The 22,549-nt window shown below is 46.3% G+C and overlaps 1 protein-coding gene across 5 annotated transcripts in view; it reads left to right on the forward strand.

The window, feature by feature from the left end:
• pitpnm3 (PITPNM family member 3) overlaps window positions 1–22,549 on the forward strand; it is a 545,233-nt gene that overhangs the window by 208,274 nt on the left and 314,410 nt on the right. For all 5 annotated transcript variants that reach the window (XM_078547946.1, XM_078547947.1, XM_078547944.1 and 2 more), the window contains 2 exons: window positions 3,282–3,358; window positions 11,767–11,993. In XM_078547946.1, coding sequence (XP_078404072.1) covers window positions 3,282–3,358; window positions 11,767–11,993 — 304 coding nt within the window. The remainder of the gene's footprint in view (window positions 1–3,281; window positions 3,359–11,766; window positions 11,994–22,549) is intronic.

Genomic DNA, 22,549 nt, shown 5'->3' on the forward strand with positions numbered 1-22,549 from the left:
CTTTCAGCCAAAAAGTATTTCTCAACCATCGAAATGATTTGTTCTGAAGCACATGGAAACATTTACAATTCATCCCATTGAAGAACTCATTAATTCAGCCAGTATTAGATGCCTTATGCAAGTTGCTGTTCATGGGGTTTATCCTAAGGTGAAGAAGAAAGTCAGTCAGTCTAAGCGAAAAGCTGGGAATCCCATTTTATGTTCCCTGATTTCTTTCTCAGGTTAGCGTGTGGAGGAAAATATAACCTATGAATACACCGTAAACTAGTTGCTAGCTAATTTGAGATTAGGACAAGCTATATTTGTGCTGGAGGAGCATGTGTTGAATTATCTAGCTTCTTAGAAAGGAGCAAAATCAGCATAAACTCTTTGTATAAATGGCAGATATTTGAGGTAAAATTGTCATGCTTTACGGTCGTACAGGATACTTAAGTGATGAATAAAGCAGGATCACCTTGATGTGTTATATGCTGGGTATGGTTGAATAGGTTCCAGTTTTAAATAAAGGACTTTGAGCTGATTAATGCACTCATCTGTTCTTTGCATTGCACTAGATTTCTGTCACTTATTCTTATGCAGAGCCTACTCAAGTCAAACTCTATAGCCTCAAGCAGGCTAAAGAAAATTGGCAGTATACCCATGAAGAAATTAGCAGACCATCGGTAGAGAATCATTTTAATACTCATTGACTTGTTCAACAATACACAAGTGCTTGATAAATTATATAATATTCCTTAATACAGCTCACTGGAGGAGGACGCTCCACAAAAATCCCCATCCTCAATGATGGAGGAGCCCAGCACATCAGTGCAAAAGATAAGGCTGAAGCACTTGCAACAACCTTCAGCCAGAAGTGCTGAGTGGATGATCCATCTCGTCCTCCTCCACAGGTCCCCAGCATCACAGATGCCAATCTTCAGCCAATTCGATTCACTCCACGTGATATCAAGAAACGGCTGAAGGCACTGGGTAATGCAAAGACTATGGGCCATGACAACATTCCGGCAATACTACTGATTAGTGCTCCAGAACTTGTTGTGCCCCTAGCCAAGCTGTTCCAGTACAGTTACAACACTGGCATCTACCCGGCAATGTGGAGATTTGCCCAGGTATGTCCTGTACACAAAAAGCAGGATAAATCCAACCTGGCCAATTACTGCCCCATCAGTCTACTCTCCATCATCAGTAAAGTGATGGAAGGGGGTCATCAACAGTGCTATCAAGCGGCACTTGCTTAGCAATAACCTGCTCACTGACACCCAGTTTGGGTTCCGCCAGGGTCACTGAAATTCTGACCTCATTACAGCCTTGTTTCAAACATGGACAAAAGAGCTGAGCTCCCAAGGTGAGGTGAGAATGACTGCCCTTGACATCAAGGCAGCATTTGACCAAGTAGCATCAAGGAGCCCTAATAAAACTGGAGTCGATGGGAATTGGGGGGAAACTCTCCGTTGGTTGGAGTCATACCTGGCACAAAGGAAGATGGTTGTGGTTGTTGGAGGTCAATGACCTCAGCTCCAGGACATCACTGCAGGAGTTCCTCAGGGTGGTTTTCTAAGCCCAATCGTCTTCAGCTGCTTCATCAATGACCTTCCTTCCATCGTAACGTCAGAAGTGATGATTGCACAATGCTCAGCACCATCCTCAGATACTGAAGCAGTCCACGTCCAAATGCAGCAAGACCTGGACAATATCCAGGCTTGGGCTGACAAGTGGCAAGTAACATTCGTGCCACACAAATGCCAGGCAATGACCATCCAACAAGAGAGAATTTAACCATCGCCCCTTGACATTCAATGGCATTACCATCACTGAATCCCCACTATCAACATCCCAGGGGTTACCACTGACCAGGAGCCGAACTGGACTAGCCATATAAACAGTGTGGCTACAAGAGCAGGTCAGAGGCTAGGAATCCTGTGGCAAGTAACTCACCTCCTAACTCCCCAGCCTGTCCACCATCTACAAGGCACAAATGAGGAGTGTGATGGAATACTCTCCACTTGCCTGGATGAGTGCAGCTCCAGTAAGACTCAAGAAGCTTGAGACCATCCAGGACAAAGAGGCCCACTTGATTAGCACCCCATCCACAAACATTCACTCCCTCCACCACTGACAAACAGTAGCAGCAGTGTGTGTACCATCTACAAGATGTACTGGAAATACTCACTAAGGCTCCTTAGACAGCACCTTCCAAACACACAACCACTACCATCTACAAGGACAAGGGCAGCAGATGGGAACATCACCACCTGGAAGCCCCCCTCCAAGTCACTCACCATCCTGACTTGGAAATATGTCACCGTTCCTTCACTGTCACTGGGTCAAAATCCTGGAACTCCTTCCCTAACAGCACTGTGGGTGTACCTATACCACATGGACTGCAGTGGCTCAAGAAGGCAGCTCACCACCACCTCAAGGGCAATTAGGGATGGGCATTAAATGCTGGCCTAGCCAGCGATGCCCACAACCTGTAAATCAATTTTTTAAAAATTACCTCAGCTTTCAAAAGCTCAAAATTCCAACTGGATGCATTTGTGAAGTGGCCTATCTGATGTAGAAATGAAATTATCAGGCACTGTTTCAATGGCAGATTAAGAAAATGATCGCAATGCTTCTTGGTAAATGTTGACTTGTTGAAATTTGCGGCATTACATGCCCTTTATGGAATTTGTGCGTACAATCTGTTACAGATCCATAAATACCATTTTGGGTTACAGTATCTTTTCATCTTATTGAAATTAGTCAACACTAACGTTAACTTAATTTGGTTTTGTTTTTCTCATTCCTACCAAAATGAATTGATGGTTTGATATTCTAATTGTAAAGGGGTAAATGAAGGGCCTTCATTTTGATACGGATGCAGAGGTAGAACTGTTATGTCTCCTTCTCCCTGATGAGAGCTGACTCTCTGGGTAGGCCTCACTGCAATACCAGCGGTGCGCACAGCTCCTGGTGGCGCTGCTGGGCTCTGATTGGCTGGCAGCTCTTCAGGCGGCTGTTTGGGGTGGGGTGGGGTGGGGTGGGGCAGGGTGGGGTGGGGTGGGGGTGGGCGGGTGGGTGCGGAGGGGACAGATATCTGCTCCGGGAGCTGGGGAAACTGGAGGAGCTAGGAGCCCCAGCGGAGGGTTCCCGCTGCCAGTGAAGAACTTAAATCCATCAGGACTCACAGGGGTTGGGTTGGCGGGGGTGCCTCCACTTTTAAGTAGCGGATCTCACCCACATTAAATTCTGCCTCGTGGTACTGTATCAGAAAACTCAAACAATTCTTTCTCTTGCAGGTGACATGTACAGTGACTCTCTCAATAGACAGGGATGCCCTACGCAAGGCAGTGTGGAAGGACAAGAGGACGCAGAGGTAAATATGTTTAAAAACTAATGTATATGCTTTACTTGACAAAATGAAGTCACCATTTCTGTTTGTTAGGCACTCCATCTAAATTGTGCTAGATGAAGGTTTTTGAAAAAGAGTGACTAGGTAAAATAAACTGTTCCCTCAGTCATGAAAATGGGTCATCGGTTTATAATTGCCGCTAGGTGAATGAGGAGAGTGGTTCGGAGAAATTTCTTTATACTTGGGGATGTTGGAACACGGATTATTTTGCAAAAGGAAATGATTGGTGGACACCACTGCATTTTCTTAAGGAAGATTAGACCCCTTTGACGCAGAGGCAGGATACAGGGCTATGGAATGAGTTTTGGATTGGCCTATCAGTGAGTCAGCACTGACACAATGGTGTAAGTGGTTTCTTTCTGTTCTGTAAACTGCTGCGGTCCTTCAGAAATTCCAGTAGACAATATTCTTGAAAGATAATTGCTTCAAGGACCATTGTGACCTCATCATTTGTTGTGTGATAACCTGCTAGGTTAGTAATTGTGATATGTACTATCATATGATTGGTGAAGTAATAGTGATTTTGTGCTGCTGATATTGTAAAATTGGTTTTGAAAAAAACAAATTAAAAGAGAGAACCAGCTTGGAGGAAATTGAGTTCAAATAGAGCCTATGTTAAAATTCAATCCACTTTATTTGCTGGTTTTAAGGGTCCCGCATAAAGTTGAATTGTGCCATCTCTATCCAGTTACTAGTGGGCATGGCATAGAACAAAGGGCACTAATTAATGATAAAAGCATAGGATAGCTAGGTACTGAAATGGAAATTTTCCTGTTCTCCAGCCACAAAAACTTGGTCTTCATGAATACAAACAAATAAATTGACACGCAAAGATACAGTAAACTGATTTGCTATCATAATGGATTGGACCCCAATCCCCAGTGGAAATTAGCAGATAATTGAAAGCCTGCATACATTTGTTTTATGTATGTGTGGTGCAATAAAGTCCAGGGCAGGGAGATAAAGACAAGTGCTCTGCAAGTATAATAAATCCACTTGAATTTAATTTTTCTTGGTAGGTGCAGTTAATTTTTTATCCAGATAAGAGAAATTGGAATCAATAGGCAAACAAGAAGACATGGCATTGCAGTACAATAATGATGGTGATTTATGAGGTAGACGGATAATTGGAGCTAAGATAATAGAGGATCCATTGTAATGTGAACGTACGAGAATTTTATTGTGGATGTTTCAAGAGCAACAGATGTTAAATGAAATTTCCTTGATGTCTGATGCAAACCATGCCAAGAAGCTGATGTATTGGTTGTAGTTGGGACACTCCACTTACTTTGAGCTTTTAGAAAACAAAGGCCAGTAGTATTAACATTTCTGGGACCGTGTTTTCATGATAGAGTTGGGAAACATGAGTTGGGCCATTTCCCGATATTGTAATCTCACACTCTGAATTAACCCACCCACACAAGTTATTTTCCTTCCAGGGAGGCGGTGTTCCAGCCCTCCTGAGGCAGGCCCAAGATGGGAATGGAGATGGGCGTATGCCAAGGCCAGCTATTTAGAAGGCCCACCTCTGTTCACTGAGACATCGACCTAGTTCTATTCATGACTGTTAGGCCCCATAGTCCTCACCCCTCACCACCCACCATTCCCCCCCATGCCACCTCCATGACCCCTACATAATTCCCACTCTCCCTCCTGACTCCTGTGCCCCTCCATGCCCCCTCATATCTACCTTACCCTCTCCAGGCCCTCCATGCATCCTTCATACCCACAAACCTAGGGCAGTGTGTGTGGGCACGCGTCCGACCCACTCGAATGTAAAATAGTGTGCGATGAAGTCAGGCCAGCGTCATGATGTCATCTCGCACTCACGCAATATTTCGATTGGTGGACGCACACAAAAGTGAGAAGCACGTACATTAACAATTAAGAGGGCAATTAAGCCTATTAAAGTTACATAGAAACGTAGAAACTAGAAGCAGGATTAGGCCATTCGGCCCTTCGAGCCTGCTCTGCCATTCATTATGATCATGGCTGATCATCCAACTTAATAACCTGCTCCCGCTTTCTCCACATACCCTTTGATCCCTTTCGCCCCAAGAGCTATATCTAACCCCTACTTGAAAACATACAATGTTTTGGTCTCAACTACTTTCTGTGGTAACGAATTCCACAGGCTCACCACTCTCTGGGTGAAGAAATTTCTCCTCATCTCAGTCCTAAACAGTCTATCCCATATCCTCAGACTGTGACCCCTGGTTCTGGACTCCCCCACCATCGGGAACATCCTTCCTGCATCTACCCTGTCTAGTCCTGTTAGAATTTTATAGGTTTCTATGAGATCACCCCTCATTCTTCTGAACTCCAGAGAATATAATCCTAATCGACTCAATCTCTCCTCATATGTCAGTCCCGCCATCCCAGGAATCAGTCTGGTAAACCTTCGCTGCACTCCCTCTATAGGAAGTACATCCTTCCTCAGATAAGGAGACCAAAACTGCACACAATATTCCAGGTGTAGTCTCACCAAGGCCCAGTACAATTGCAGCAAGACATCCCTGTTCCTGTACTCGAATCCTCTGGTATGAAGGCCAACATACCATTTGCCTTCTTTACCGCCTGCTGCACCTGCGTGCTTACCTTCAGTGACTGGTGTACAAGGACACCCAGGTCTTGTTGCACATTCTCCTCTCTCAATTTATAGCCATTCAGATAATAATCTGCCTTCCTGTTTTTGCTACCAAACTGGATAACCTCACATTTATCCACATTATACTGCATCTGCCATGCATTTGCCCACTCACTCAGCTTGTCCAAATCACACTGAAGCATCTCTGCATCCTCCTCACAGCTCACCCTCCCACCCAGCTTTGTGTCATCTACAAATTTGGAGGTATTACATTTAATTCCCTCTAAATCATTAATATATATTGTGAATAACTGGGGTCCCAGTACCGATCCCTGCGGTACCCCACTAGTCACTGCCTGCCATTCGGAAAAACACCCGTTTATTCCTACTCTTTGTTTCCTGTCTGCCAACCAGTTTTCTATCCATCTCAATACACTACCCCCAATCCCATGCGCTTTAATTTTACATGCCAATCTCTTATGTGGGACTTTGTCGAAAGCCTTCTGAAAGTCAAAATAAACCACATCCACTGGCTCCCCCTCATCAACTCTACTAGTTACATCCTCGAAAAATTCCAGTAGATTTGTCAAGCATGATTTCCCTTTCGTAAATCTATGCTGACTCTGTCCGATTCTGCCACTGTTTTCCACGTGCTCAGCTATTAAATCTTTTATAATGGACTCTAGAATTATCCCCACTACCGATGTCAGGCTGACTGGTCTATAATTCCCTGTTTTCTCTTTACCTCCCTTTTTAAATACATTACATTAGCTACCCTCCAATCTGTAGGAACTGTTCCAGAGTCTATAGAATCTCGGAAGATGACCACCAATGCATCCAGTATTTCTAGAGCCACTTCCTTAAGTACTCTGGGATGTAGATTATCAGGTCCTGGGGATTTATCGGCCTTCAATCCCATCAATTTCCCCAATGCCATTTCTCTACTAATACTGATTTTTTTCAGTTCCTCCCTCACACTAAACCCTGTGTTCCCCAACATTTCTGGTATGTTATTAGTGTCCTCCTTTGTGAAGACAGAACCAAAGTATGTATTTAGTTGGTCAGCCATTTCTTTGTTCCCCATTATAAATTCCCCTGTTTCTGACTGTAAGGGACCTGCATTTGTCTTCACCAATCTTTTTCTCTTCACATACCTATAGAAACTTTTACAGACAGTTTTTATGTTCCCTGCAAGCTTACTCTCGTACTCTATTTTCCCCTTCTTAATCAATCCCTTGGTCCTCCTCTGCTGAATTCTAAACTGCTCCCAATCCTCAGGCCTGTTGTTTTTTCTGGCCAATTCATATGCCTCTTCCTTGCATCTAATACTATCTCTAATTTCCCTTGTAAGCCATGGTTTGGCCACCTTTCCTGTTTTACTTTTGCAGCAGACAGGAATAAACAATTGTTGCAGTTCACCCATGCGCTCTTTGAATGTTTGCCATTGCCTATCCACCATCATCCCTTTAAGTAACGTTTCCCAATCCATCATAGCCAACTCGCGCCTTGTACCATCGTAGTTTCCTTTATTAAGATTCAGGACCCTAGTCTCAGAATCAACTACGTCACTCTCCATCTTGATGAAGAATTCTATCATATTATGGTCGCTCATCCCCAAGGGGCCTCGCACAACTAGATTGCCAAATATTCCTTTCTCATTACACAATACCCAGTCGAGGATGGCCTGTTCTCTAGTTGTTTCCTCAACGTATTGGTCCAGAAAAACATCCCGTTTACACTCCAGGAATAATTCCTCTACGGTATTGTTACTAATTTGATTTGCCCAATCTATATGCAGATTAAAGTCACCCATAATTACAGATGTTCCTTTATTACATGCATCTCTAATTTCCTGTTTCATGCCATTCCCAACATCACCACTACAGTTTGGGGGTCTCTATACAACCCCCACTAACGTTTTTTGCCGCTTAGTGTTTCTCAGCTCTACCCATACAGATACCACATCGTCGGAGCTAATATCTTTCCTCACTATTGCGTTAATTTCCTCTTTAACCAGCAATGCAACTCCACCACCTTTTCCTTATTGTCTGTCCTTCCTAAATACTGAATACCCCTGGATGTTCAGTTCCCATCCCTGGTCACCCTGCAGCCATGTCTCCGTAATCCCGACTATATCATATCTGTTTACATCTATTTGCGTGGTTAATTCATCCACTTTTTTGCGAATGCTCCTCGCGTTAAGGCACAAAGCCTTAAGGTTTGTCTTTTTAACACTACTTGTCCCGTTCCCACTATTTTTCACTGAGGCCCTGTTTGATTCTTGCCTTTGATTTCTCTGCCTATCACTTTTCTTATTCCCCTTTCTGTCTTTTGTTCTTGTCCTTGATTCCCCCTCCTCTGACTCCTTGCATAGGTTCCCATGCCCCTGCCATTTTAGTTTAAACCCTCCCCAACCACTCTGGCTAATGTTCCCCCTAGGACATCAGTCCCGGTCCTGCCCAGGTGTAACCCGTCCAGTTTGTACTGGTCCCACCTCCCCCAGAACCGGTCCCAATGTCCCAGGAATCTGAAACCCTCCCCTTCACACCATCTCTTCAGCCACATATTCAACCGATATATCCTGTTGTCTCTACTCTGACTAGCACGTGGCACTGGTAGTAATCCTGACATCACCATCTTTGAGGTCCTACTTTTCAACTTACTTCCTAACTGTCTATATTCTGCTCATCCCTTTTTTTTATCTATGTCGTTTGTACCAATGTGCACCATGACCACTGGCTGTTCACCCTCCTCCTTCAGAATGTCCTTTAGCTGCTCTGAGACATCCTTGACCCCAACACCAGGGGGGCAACATACCATCCTGGAGTCTCGATTGCATCCACAGAAACGCCTACCTATTCCCCTTACAATCGAATCTCCTATCACTATTGCATTCCCACACTTTTTACTCCTCCCTGTGCAGCAGAGCCAACCGTGGTGCAACGAATTTGACTGTTGCTGCTTTCCCCTGAGAGGCCATTCCCTCCAACAGTATCCAAAGTGGTATATCTGTTTTGCAGGGGAATAGCCACAGGAGATTCCTGCACTGCCTGCCCAATCCCTTTGCTCTGCCTGGTGGACACCCATTCCCTTCCTGCCTGTGGATGCTTAGCCTGCGGTGTGACCACCTCTCTATACGTGCTATCCATGATACTCTCCACCTCGCGGATGCTCCACAGTGTCCCCAGCTGCCGCTCCAGCTCCAAAACCCGGGCTTCCAGGAGCTGCAGCTGGAGACACTTCCCGCACACAAGCTGACCCTGGGCACTGGAAATATTCCCGGCTTCCCATGTAGAGCAGGATGAGCACACCACGGCTGAGCTCTCCTGCCATGACTTACCCCTTTAAATTAAATTAAACCTTTTGAAAGATACTTAATATCAAATAATATCAATTACTCTCGGGCCCATCTTCTCTGCTCCTCGTTATTATAGAATATACCCCTTACAAATGATGAACCAAAAAACAAGCCCTTAAAAGCTATAAGCAATAAAAGTAGTAAATGCTTACCCGTACTCACGGTACTCAAAGGATCACCTCCTTCCCTCCTCACCAAACTCCCTCAGTCACCACTGCTCTCCCAGCTTCTCTTCACCTCCCAACTCTTGCGTTTCTCCTCAACCCCCGACTCCTCTCGCGCTTCTCCTCCACTCTAGACTCCTCTCACACTCCTTTATAACTCTCGACTCCTTTTGCGCTTCTCCTCAACTCCCGACTCCTCTCGTGCTCCTTTTCAACTCCCGACTCCTCTCGTGCTCCTTTTCAACTCCCGACTCCTCTCGCACTTCTCCTCAACTCCTGGCTCCTCTCGCGCTTCTCTTACAATTGTCCCCGAGTTTTTGTGGCCTGTCCAACCTTACGGTTAGCGGATGGGTGAATCTGCCAGTCAGACTTTGCAATTTTGATGAAAACTCATCCAAGGACGGGATGGGGTTTCCATTATTAAATTTAAAAAATGAAAACGTATGGGCAGAATTTTCATCATGTGTTTGTTCAGGTGAATGATTCTGATGCGTGGATTATTTCTTTTTCCATATTTTAAAATCTTTATTTCTTGGTTTTAAATTCTTCATCTCCCTCAGGCAGCTCTCTGCCTCCAGGGGTTTTCATTCTGTGCTCCCCCCGTGCCTGTGCTTACGTCAGTGCCCGCCCTTCTCCCGCCCCCACACTGGCAGCGCTGAGCAGTTCCATGTGCGTTTCACACTGGCTGGTTGTTAATTGGCTACCAGCGTGAGATCACGGTCAGGGGCCAATTACAGGTGGCCGTCCATTCCCCAGCCACACCCAGGCCCGCCGATCGTGCCCGCACGCCGACCTAAAGATCCTGAACCTAGTCTCTAATATGGAAAGAAGTTATTAGCCCTATAATAATGATGGGAAGCCTATGAAATGCTCATGAAATGAATAAATAATCATCTGTTCAAGCTTGACTTGAAAAGAAACTCACTTCTTTTAAATGCTCATAAATATTCAAAAGAAACAGCCATTCAAAAACTTCTTCAAAATTATTTAAACCTATAAACTGCTCATAAAGCTATAAATCAAAACAAAGCTCATGGCCCCTTTCACAATAAACAACCATTGCTGAGCTAAATCCATCAGTAGAGCATGGAGCTCAGCCAAATGTTCATAATAAAATTCTGTTGCACAATTATGTGAACAAGAGATCTTCAGTGGAATCTTTGAAGTTGCCCAACAGGTGGCTAGCCATCTGTTAATTTTTTTTCAAAAGCTCAGCAGATGGACTTTCAATCAAAGAAGTCAGCCTTCTGTTCAGCCATTTTGAAGTCTCAAAAGACGTCTTGACTTTAATTCAATGTAAAAATCAAAGCACAGGTCCCCAGATGACACATTAATGTTGTATTTTCAATACTGTTGAATGTATAAGAGTCCTTTATCAACTGGAGAAAGTGCTCCAATGCATCTGAATATTCACACAATGCTGGTCAATTTAATGGTCACTTATCTTTTAAGGACAGAGCCCTATGATCAATCATTACGTTAAACCCACAATTAAATTATCATTCAGTATCTAATTATGAATTTGAAGTTGGCATGGTCTTTTAAACTCAGCTGTCAAAAAGTTCCCAACTCCACAACAGGCTTCCTCAAAAGTTCACAAACTGACTGACCTGACCTGTTTCACTTAGACTTCAAGAACCCATCCGCCTCACTGAAAATCTCAAGCTCAGGGAAGAGGCTTGGGTTGATGTTGGGTTCCAACATTACCTTGAGTGCGTGTATGTTTGTGACCTGACACATTTCCCGCCCAGGTCAAAATGGTGGCTGACGGGAATCGGCTAGGAAATTTAAATTTGCTATCCCCTCACCTCCATTTTTGGTCACCAGACCTCAGGATGGTATAATCCAGCCCTGAGCTCAGTCTAGTAAATCCCAACTGGAAGTACATTCTTGAGGACATTGAGTGAGAACAGGTTCCGGAACTGTTCCCTCCAATACTTGAATAACCTACCAATAATATCTGCATATATGTATATGAAGAAGGGAAACTTGGGTAAGAACCAGTGCCTTGAGGAGAGGAGTGGGTGAGACTGGCAAAGAATGTTATTGAAAAATCGGTTTAAAGTTTATCTCCTTTACAATACATAAAACTATAAGGAAGCTGATGCAAAAATACATATTAGCCAGGCATTAAGGGTCATAGTTTACTCACTACTGTGAACAAATAATGATTGAATTAAGTTGAGCACTACATGTTAACATTGTCAGTAGGAATACCTTTGCCTGTAGTTGCACCTTTTCTCAGACTGGTATGTTTCAACAGGATATGAAGAAGTGCATGATTCATGTCCTTATCTTGGTACTTCACGGAGGGAATATTCTGGACACGGGAGGAGGAGATCAGAGCTCCAAGGCAGCTGATGTTAATACTTTCCGTTCAGTTCTGGAAAAGGTTACCAGGGCCCATTTTCCAGCAGCTCTTGGTCATTTTCTCATCAAGCTTGTTCCCTGCCCTCCTATTTGCTCCGAGGCCTTTTCGCTGGTTTCTAAGTAAGTATCTCATGGTATATTCAAATACAGCTTTTATAACATGCTGCGTTTAATTATAGATGACAGATTTTAATTTTTGATAGGGTTGGCTGTGGAGTGATTTTTTTTTTTAACCTTGCAAGGGGTGTTCAAGGCAAAATCTCAGATCTGTTGGAACTTTATGCATGTTGTTTTCGTTTTTGATTCATTAACATCCGTCATCATATTTAAACAGATTTCTCTCTGTTAAGTGACATGTGGGTGCACCTTGAGCAGATCAAGTCATTTCCGAAGTAGGCTGGATGAGAAGAAAAGTAAAAAATGCATGGGTCCCTGAGAGGTATCTCATTCTTCGCAATAGTCATTACTCAAGGCAGGGTTAAAGTTGGGACCTATGCCCAACCCAGCAAACAGCGCTCCCATATCAGCTTACAATTTTACAAAAGTGCCCAAAATCCTTTGATTCGAAATTAGGAAAGCCAAGAGGAGACAAAGGAACAAAAGTACTAAAGGGGGTAAATTTCACTTTAATTTTGACCTGAGAAATCACTGCAAACAAAGAGGATGACTCTGGGCAGCTACCCTGGAGTATTCTGCCTCTGGCTTCTCCATCTCTCAACTGGTGTGAGGCATGGAAACTTTAAACCCCTCTGCCCCTCTACCTCACTCCCTTTAAAACAATCCTTAAAATTCACTCCTTTGACCAAGCTTTTGGTTACCTGTACTAAAATCTCATGTGGTTCAGCACCAAATTTTGTTTGACAACACTGCTGTGAAATGCCTTGAGATGATTTACCATGTTAAAGCTGCTATATAAATACAAGTTGTTGTTGAATTAAGTCAGTGCCAGTGACTATCATAGTTTGTTTGTAAAAACCATATCACAATCACGCTCCTGACACTTACTTCACTATCCGCAAACAATAAGAAACTACAGTCCATTACAGTATTGAGCAGCTGGGCTGCCCTCAATGTTTATAGTTATGATGGTGCCAAAGTTCTGACTATAACTTACCCTGATGTTCTCTTTCTGAACAGTGCCTTTGCTCTTAAGTACCGATGCAAATTGCTAACATTCTGTTTTACGTTCCATTTGAGTTTGTGTTCATTTTTATTTACAGGCTGTCATGCATGTGTCAAGTGTGGTTTAACCTGAAAAAAAATAAATTGAACTGACAGGCTGAAATCAAGCATATTCCCAGCTGGATAACTCTTTATTCCAACTGTGATCCAAGCCAATCTGGTCTAGAATGTAATTTATTCAAATCAAAATCAATATTTCCTTTACAGCACGGCACTACTACAAATAAACATACTGAACATTGATGTTCAGTAAAATAGCGCGCAATGGTGTTGGGTGAGTGTCCCAACGTCATTGTGCACTTGCACGATATTTCAGTCTGTGGGCGCGAGCTGATGCTGGAGCAGCGCCCGTCATTAATTAAAAGGCCACTTAAGGCAATTAAAAAGCAAATTGACGCTGATTTTTCATTACCTGTGCGATTTTGCACTTGTTGCATGGGCAGAAAGGGCAGCCGGCCCTCCCACGGTTGGGATAAAAGGGGTCAGCAGCGTCGCCAGTGTCAGTAGTGAGGAGTTTGGTACATAGTTTGCTGCTGGTGACTTACTGGCACTTGATAGTTTCATCTCTGTTCGGAGCTTCATTGTTAGCATTTCCAGGCTTCAGTTCAGGACTCCTTGGTGTCTCCAAGGCCCCCGGAAGATTCAGACTGTATGGAACTTTCCAGGTATCAGGCAGCCTTCTGTAACCCTGGTAATGGTGATTGTGGTCTCCGCTGGAGGAACCTCCTCTGAGGAGGGAGAGAGGGGCAGAAGGGAGACGAGGCCAGGGGTCTCAATGCTGCTTCCAGGGGAGGGACCTGTGGGAGGAGAGGCGCAGGCACAAGGGGCGCAGGGGCAGCAGGAAGTCCAAGGCGGAAGGGGGTCACAGGAGACACCACTATCCTACTGCCAGGGTTTACAGGCAGTGATGCAGCTACCTCAATATGTCTGAGGTGCAATGCTGAAGGAAGCTCCGCCTCTCCAGGGAGATAGTGACCTCCATTTGTCAGATGATCGGCCCTGAGATCACCCCCGACTGTGTGGGTGGACACCCCATGCCAGTGGCTCTGAAGGTCACAGTGGCCCTCAACTTCAATGCATCCAGCTCTTTCCAGGACTGATGGGGGATCTTGTGGAGTCTCCCAATCAGCTGTCCAGAGTTGCGTCAAGCTGGTGACAGAAGCTCTGTTCAGGTGGGTAATGGCATTTATTCATTACCATATGGACGTGTCCAGCCAGGCTGAGCGAGCCAGAGGCTTCACGGCCATTGCTGGCTTCCCCCGTGTCCAGGGTGCTATAGACTGTACACATGTGGCCATCAAGGCACCAGCAGGTGAGCCCGGTGCCTTCATCAACAGGAAGGGCTTCCACTCCATGAACGTGCAGATAGTGTGTGATCACAGGATGCTGATTCTACAAGTCTGTGCAAGGTACCCAGGCAGCTCCCACGACACCTACATCCTCAGACACTCCCAGGTGCCGGGGCTCTTCAGTGCTCCAGCCCGGCTGGATGGATGGCTGCTGGGTGACAAGGGCTAATCATTGAAGAGATGGCTTATGACGCCTCTCCACCATCCAAGAACAGAGTCAGAGCAGCGGTACAATAGGAGCCACGGCACCACAAGGGCAGTGATATTGAGGACCATAGGTCTTCTCAAGATGCGCTTCCAATGCCTGGACCATTCAGAGGGTGCACTACAAAACCCCCCAGAGCGAGTGTCACTGATAGTGGTCGCATGCTTTGCTCTCCACAATCTGACACTGGAGGAAGAGGATCTTGACACAGCCCCACAGGCCACAGATGAAGAATCCAGTAGAGAGTCCAAAGATGAGTATGGTGAGGAGAATGCTGAGGGCGTGGAGGTAGACCTCGGTAACCTCCAGGGAGGGAGGGACAGCAGGGATGCCTTGAACCAATGCTCTTTCAGCTAAGCTACCAAAGATCAGCTTCAACTGCATACCAGGGCTGCTGCCTCCATCCCAATGTCTGAAATGACCCTTTCATTTGCACCCAAAGTCCACTCAGTGCCTGTGCAATAAATTATCAAGTCGCTCACATCCAGCATTATAAACTGGCGTGTCCTGCACCAGAAAGAAAAATGGGGAAGCATACTCAGGACATCAGAACCAAAGCAAATTTAATGTTATTGTCACAATGAATGAATAATGACATTACAATTACTGGTGTCGATGTCCACACCAGCAGACATATAAACCAAACATAAATGAACACAAAATCACCCGTGAACTGTCCCTCTTGTGCTCATGGTGCCTTTAATTTGCATTTGTGAGTGCTACCTCTTGGTGCCCACCCCTCGCTGGCACAGGCATTGGACACAGCCTGCCTGACTCTGCTGTCCTGTTGGCCTTGATGACCTTGGCATTCGTCCTCTGGCCAGTGGAGCCTGTGCTGGCCCCGCCTGGGAGGGAGCGGCCAGTGCCACGTCTGGCATCTCCCCAGTCATCGCAGCCTCATCAGATGCCACGTTCACTGGCAGAGGGGCGGAGGAGCTGCCGCCCTCATCCGGAGCGCCTTGAGAGGAACTTGCAGAGATGACAAGCAGCTCATATGCCAATGTGAGGTCGCTCTGGACCTCCCTGCTCACCATTGATGGACGGGCACCTAGCTGGGATACTGGGTGCCTCATCCATCTCCCGCACTGACACTGACCACCTGAGGTCTTTGCTTGTGTGAGGGCTAACAGGTCCGAGCAAAACCCCAGGAACCCCTGATTATTGCCCTGGAGTTGCCTCTCCGTGAGAGTTGCCACCCTGTCGATGGAGGAGGCAGTGTGCTCGGCCATGAGGGTCAACACAGTGCTCATGCTCCGCATGGACTCCTTCACAACAGAGACCATGGCACGCAGACGCTCATGGGTCTCAACCAGATCCTCCCAGACATCCCACTGGACATCCAACATCTGCCACCTAAAGGATGACTCCAGAAGCTCATCATCAGCCTTCGACTGAGCATCATCTTGGTCTCCAGCAGTCCCCTGACTGCCAGTGCCCTGGACACTCTCAGCCCCTGGCTGCACCTCAAGTGAGTGTGAAGGGCCCTCACTGCTGTGCACCGACATTCTAGCTGAAGATCTAATGCCCATCGAGGTGCTGGTATCTGCACTGATGCCTGGTTCAGGGAGCGGGTGTGACACAGGTGCAAGTGAAACCCGGTGGTCCTTCGGTGTCAGGGGTGGTTTCTCGGGGTCTAGGGAGCTAGTGAGTGCTGGTGAATCTAAAAGGGAGAACAAGGACATGTCATTAGTTTAAGTCATCACACTGTCACTGTGCATGCCAGGCACCCTGGTGAAACAATGGAGATCTGCATCATGGTCCCATTGCCTTTCAATGATCAATGGGGACTCCAGGTTCGAGGCTCCCATCAGTGAGGAGGCTACACTAGAATGGTTGCACAATCCGAAGCTCTCACCTCTGTGCGCTGTGCTCTTACCTTCGTCTGGCACCCCAGCCTCTCCACGCCTGGTTGCATGGGGACTGTGCTGGCTCTCGAGTTCGAGGGCCTCCTGCCCAAACCTGGTGAGCAGGAAGTTGGGCAGGGCCTCCGCCTGTACGTGCCCTCACTGCTTGGTCCTGGCTAGTCTTCTCCTGAACGGACAGAGGAGCATTGGTTAGCCCACTCTCTACCTGCAGCACCATTGCAGCCTGGCCAACCCCACCTGAGAAATACCTCGCAGGGCACATCCAAGTCGCAGCCCTCAAGCCACAAGCCACTCAGTCCATGCAGCCAGGGTTCACCCCCTTGGCCAGCTCCGGGGTCATTGGCAGTTGGCACTCAGACTCTAGCACCCCTGAAGTCCACAGGGAGGCGGCCACACTTTAACCCTTTTGCACACTGACCCATGCCAACACGGTGCTCACCCTTCCTGAGCACTGCACCCATGTGCGCCACAGCATGTCATGGCTGCTCACCAGCACTGCCCCTCCTCCCATGCCCTCTTTATGAGGTGCAGCAGCCTCCTCTCATCTCTGGGGACAAGGGTGTCCCTCCTGGCAGCCACCTCCTCCAGCAGGACGGCGAGTGCCCACCTGACCTGCCCTCCCGCCTGGCCTCTCCAGCCACACTTGGCTCCACAATGTGAATGCTGAAGACGCAGAGGGGAGGCACTTCCCTGGCAGCCTTCCAGGGCCTACCTGGGCTGTTTTTAAACTGACTGCTGGGCTGCAATTGGACCCAGTGGCCGACAGGCACCTGGCCCCCGCTCGGCCCTTCCCAAGCAGTGACCAGTCGCATTTCACACTGGGCGGGCCTTAATTGTCCTGACAACATGAAATTGCGGTCGGGGGCCAATCGCGGGCAGCGGTCTGTTTCCCAGCCACTCCTGAGCCCCGCCCACCAGCCCACCTCAAAATCCTGCCCATAGTCTGCAATATGTTAAGCCTCCTAGTTTTATGGATTCTTTAACATTGCCGGTCATATTTTGCAGCACAAATATCAACAGAGAAGTCTTTGTGAATTAGACCTAAGTAGAATAATGAGTGGATTTTTGCTCCATTCATTTACACAGGGATTGAAGAGCCAACTCTCTCAATACAGATGTGCTCTTTGTGGCTTGCTCTGTCAACCTGGATCATACCCTTCCATTCAGGTGCTTTTTTTACCCCATTTTTTCACACAAAGGTTGGTAGAAACCTTGAACGCTTTCCCTGCCTCATCCCCAAATGGCTGTGGATATTGGGGGATAATTCAACACTGAGATTGATCAACTTTTGGTCGGTTGGGGTACCAAGGGATGCAAAGCAAAGGCAGAAAGATAGAATTAGGATGTAGATCAGCCACAATCGGAGGCTGGAAGGGCTGAATGGTTGACTCCTGTCCCCAATGTTCCTGTGTTCAGTATTGCTGAAAAAGGAGATTTTTTTTGTTGAATTTTTTTGTCTTGCACTCATCAGTTACGAGGAAATACCAATGTCGGGGAAGCAGCATATTTATCCTGCATGAGAAGAGGGTGCCGATTGGTTGGCAAATGGACTCTGATTGGTAGAGGCGTTGCAATGGAGAATGCACCAGTTGATGGTGACTGACAGTTAACTGTCAAGCATTGTTTGAAATTTAAACCAGACAGCTTGACTCTGTTTGAAATTTAAACCAGACAGCTTGACTCTGATTGGTTAAGACATTGCCCTGGGGAATGAACCAGCTGTCAATTGTTTTGTTCAGCTGAAACAGGTGCAGTGTGTATGCATGTTCTTTCTGTCTGTAAAGAACAGGGCCCTGTGTATTAATATATGTAGCTACCAGTACACGCAAGTGCACCACACTGTGAGCCCAACTGCCAATCTTAAAATGGTTGTCAGCGCAATTCTTAAGCACACTGAGGATTATTTAGCAAACGTTGTCCAATCACAGAATCACATCTCATATTGGACACTGTGTTTTGAGTTTCGCAAGCGCGGGCTGGTTGGGTTTGGTCTGTACCCTGCCCATTGCGAACAGTGTCTGGGACATGCTGTTTGATACAATCTGCCAGTCTTTGGGACATACAGCCTACATACCCAGCATCACACTGGCACTGAAATTCACATGTCACATTACTCACTGTTTCCCCTGACATTGACATTTTCTTACAAATTGTCCTGCTGAGTGCAAGATGAAAAGCTTTGACAAAAAGAGTCTCTTTTTTCAGCAATACTAAAGTTCTGTACTGCCAACAAACAATTAACTCCTCTGTTCGTCAGATACCTAGCCTCTCTAAATTGCAGTATGAAAGCTCCATAAGATTGAATACAGAACCAGCCACGATAATTTTCACTTCAGACCCTTTACATTTGAAAATAAATAAATAAATTTAATTTACGACGATGTTAAAAGATACTGCTTTTATAGAGTTGTAAAAGGAAAATAATAGTGCTTGAGGACAACACAGTTACACACGGAGGTTTTGCCATTATAGGATTAGACTGAGCATCTTTCAGTGGTGATAAGACAAAATGAATGTATTGGTTCAGCTGTGGAAGGTCTGTCATTACAAGCTGCAGGTGTTGAGTGCTGTAGGAACTGAAGTATTGCTGAATACAAATGAAACTCCTGAATGACTTTAGCTGCAAAGTGGCAATAAAACAGCATAGGCTGCACAGTTAACAGAAGCGCAAGAGTTCTGAGATGCCGACATGATTGCAGGAGAAATTTATTTCCCTACTCTTCTGCTTTCTGCACTCAGCCTCCTTCTGTAAAGGAGCAAAGAAATAGCTGCTGATATCTTTAATTCCATGCGAGTACAGGGAAATGCTTTGATGTCGTGTCTGATAGGATCATTGCACATTCCACACGCTTTCTGCTTATTCTTCTAAAAGTGCCACTTTGCTTCCACTCAGCTATTTTTAAATCGGAGAGCTGTTAAGGGAAACAGAATCATTCTGACGTGTCTATGCGATGGGGCCTAAAGGTGATTGGCTTGACAGCTGCCAATCTGTCTGCAAAGTTAGCAGAGATTAAAATAGGAAAATAAAGGGGGGGATGGTTGAAATCTAAAATAAAAAAAAAGCAAAATGCTAGAAATATACAACAAAGGTGTCAGAGATACGAGAGTTTAATGTTTTAAGTGAGACACCCTCCATCAGGGCCCTTCACTCTAATTCTGATGAAGGGTCCTACCTGCAAGGATGCTGATTTGTAGCCTTATCATCTGTGCATTTTAGTTTAGTGTCTATAGGCTGATGTTCTGTGATGTAGTGGATGGAGGGTCTTAAGCTAGAAGGCAGCCTCCAAAACACTTCTATTTAAATTATTTTGCCAGTTTTTACCCCTCCCCTTTCACTCCACTAAACATGTTAACTCCCTGATTTGTCACGGTTCCGTGAGTGCCAATCTGGTACCTCACCCAAGTAACCACCCCGTGAGAGTGGATGGTGAGTACTCGCATGTTACTCTGTCGTGAAGGGGCATCACGGGCAGACCCAATTCTATCCTTACGCATCCACAGCTATGCATTTCCAGCGAGGGTTCAGAGATAGCGATGAGGAACGAGAGCATTTTCTGATTTTTCTCTTCTCTAATCCATCTCAGCTACTCACTGCTTTAGCCAGCTAGCAACATAATGGGAAGCACTGCATTTGACGACTGAATTAGTTAGCGCCCTGGTGTGTGCTAGTACTTTCAGGAATATATAACAATTATATTATAATAATAACAATATACCCCCAGGAATGGATCACTGTTTCCAGGGAGAGTGTATCTCGATTTGTAGGAGGGGGTCACAAGGAGTGTATCTGTGTTGTAGGGGGTCCCCAGGGGTGTGTTGGTATTTTGTATCTCTGGGGTGTCTGTGTGGAGTGGTCATTTAATCTAGGAGATGGTTGGCACAGGGAAGTTGGAAAACAGCTGATGTAGAAGATATGCAGCAGGACAATGTAAAATACTATTTCAATTGGCAAGCATAAATTCATGATGAAAAGGAACTATTTCTGTTTTATAGCAATGGGTTGCGCAGCCAGTAAAAGAAAACTGTTGTAAATAGGTGTCTCGCAGCTTGTTAAATTTGTGAAAGCATCATTTGTGTTTGAAAGTGATCATTAGGCATTAGAGGCATTAAGTGCGATCATTAGACATCAAAGTGATCAGGAGGCCATAAGTGCAGCTTCCTACAGAAACAAATCTTACCCCTTATTTTGGGAATTGTTCCCAAAAACTTCCCTCGCCCGTTCCACTTCAGCTGACATATTACCCCTTCCTTTTGATCATTCTCCAGTGCCTCTACTGTGCTGATGACACCAGGGTCACCAATTTTGGGGAAAAACAAGGGACTCTTTGCCGGGGTGGGGGGTGGGGTGGTGGGGGGTTAGGGTGGTGGGATAAAGAAATAGTCAACAATTTAAGTAGCAAAGTGAATGTGGCACCATTGAGAAGTAACAGTGCAGTGGGTTTAAATTTAAAAGTATATAATGAAATAAGGCTCTTCACCCTCCACCACCTGCAACCTCTACCACCTGGAAGGACAAGGGCAGCAGATGTATGGAAACACCACCACTTGCAAGTTCCCCTCCAAACACACCATCCTAACTTGCAACTAAATCGCCATTCCTTCACTGTTGCTGGGTCAAAATCTTGGAACTCCCCTCCCAGAACAAAAAAACAGTAAGAACTGGGAAATAAGAGTGCTGGTACGAACTGCTTTTTCCCTTTGGGTTTCTAACAGTCCCTGTCTACTTGCCGCTGTTCTTGAGTACCTGATTGCCGAGATCCGGGAGCTGGTGGGCAGTGTGGCCTTGGACAACAAGAAGACCCACACCATCCTCCACCACCTGCAGCTCACCATTAGCTCAACAAGCTGCCGGGATGAATCACCGTAGACCAGGGCAGGGTCCTGCCCACATCCAGGCCGTGTTATTGCCCAAGAAAAACAGGCATCCTAGCGAGGTTTACACCTGAAGGGAAATTATCAGCATAAAGTAAAAACATATTGTGAATAAAAAAGTTTTAAAATAAGAAGTATACAGCCCAATGCATGGCTAAAGAACACAATCTTGCAGTACAACCCCCATTCTCCACCCCACTTCACTTCTTCCCTGACCCCACTTCTTGTGCTGTAAGTCAATAACACCCAGCACCCAGCTCTCAGGCTGGCCCAGATCCTTCCCCTCCCTCTCAGGCCTGCTGGAAATGGGAGATGGGACTATGTGCCAGCCCCCATGCCAGTCTTGGGCCCAACCCCTGACACACCCTCAAGCCTTAGGCCTCTTCCCTCTCTCCTCAAGCCTATCCCCCCACCAGCCTCTCCCATTCCCCTCCAGTCTTGCTCTCCCCTCTCCCTCCCTCTCCTCAGCCCTTCCTCTCTCTCACTCTCTCCCCCATCCCCTCCTCTCTCTCCCCAGAGCCTATCACTCCTCACTCGCTCTCCCGCCAGCCATCCTCTCTCTCCCCCAAAGCCCTCCTTTCTCAGCCCCCCAGCTCCCATCTCTCTCTCTCCCCCCAGCCCCCTGTCTCCTCCAGCCCCCATGTATCCCCCCCCCCACAGCTCCCATCTCTCCCACTCTGCCTCAATGTCGCTTTCCCTGTCTTTCCCCCGTCTCCCTCCCTCTATGGGAAGAATTTTTCCCTCCTTGGGCAGGTATGCGCTCGGCCTGAACGGGAGTAAAATAACGCACGATGGCGTTGGGCGAGCGTCCCGACACCAGTGCGCACTCTCGCGATATTTCGCTCGGCGGGCGTGTGAGAGAGGCGGCAGCGCACCCGCCAACAATTAAGTGGCTCATGGAGGCCCTTAATCAATTAATTAAGTGGAATTTTTCACTGCTTGTCCAACCGTTCGGCTGGTGGGTGGGTGAATAGGCCAAGAGGCCTTTGTGTTTATAACGAAACCTCATCCACGGGTGGGATGAGGTTTCGACCAGTGATTAGAAAAATAAAAACTTTTAAAACCCATTTTTAACATGTCCCTGCTCGTGTGACAGAGTCACATGAGGGAGCATGTTTGCATTATTTTTCCCTTCTTTATTTCCCATGTTAAAAATCTTCAGCTCCCCGAGGTAGCTCTGTGCCTTCAGGGAGCTTTCACATA

Source organism: Cetorhinus maximus, chromosome 9, assembly GCF_964194155.1.
Source record: "Cetorhinus maximus chromosome 9, sCetMax3.hap1.1, whole genome shotgun sequence".
Classification (NCBI taxonomy): Eukaryota; Metazoa; Chordata; class Chondrichthyes; order Lamniformes; family Cetorhinidae; genus Cetorhinus; species Cetorhinus maximus.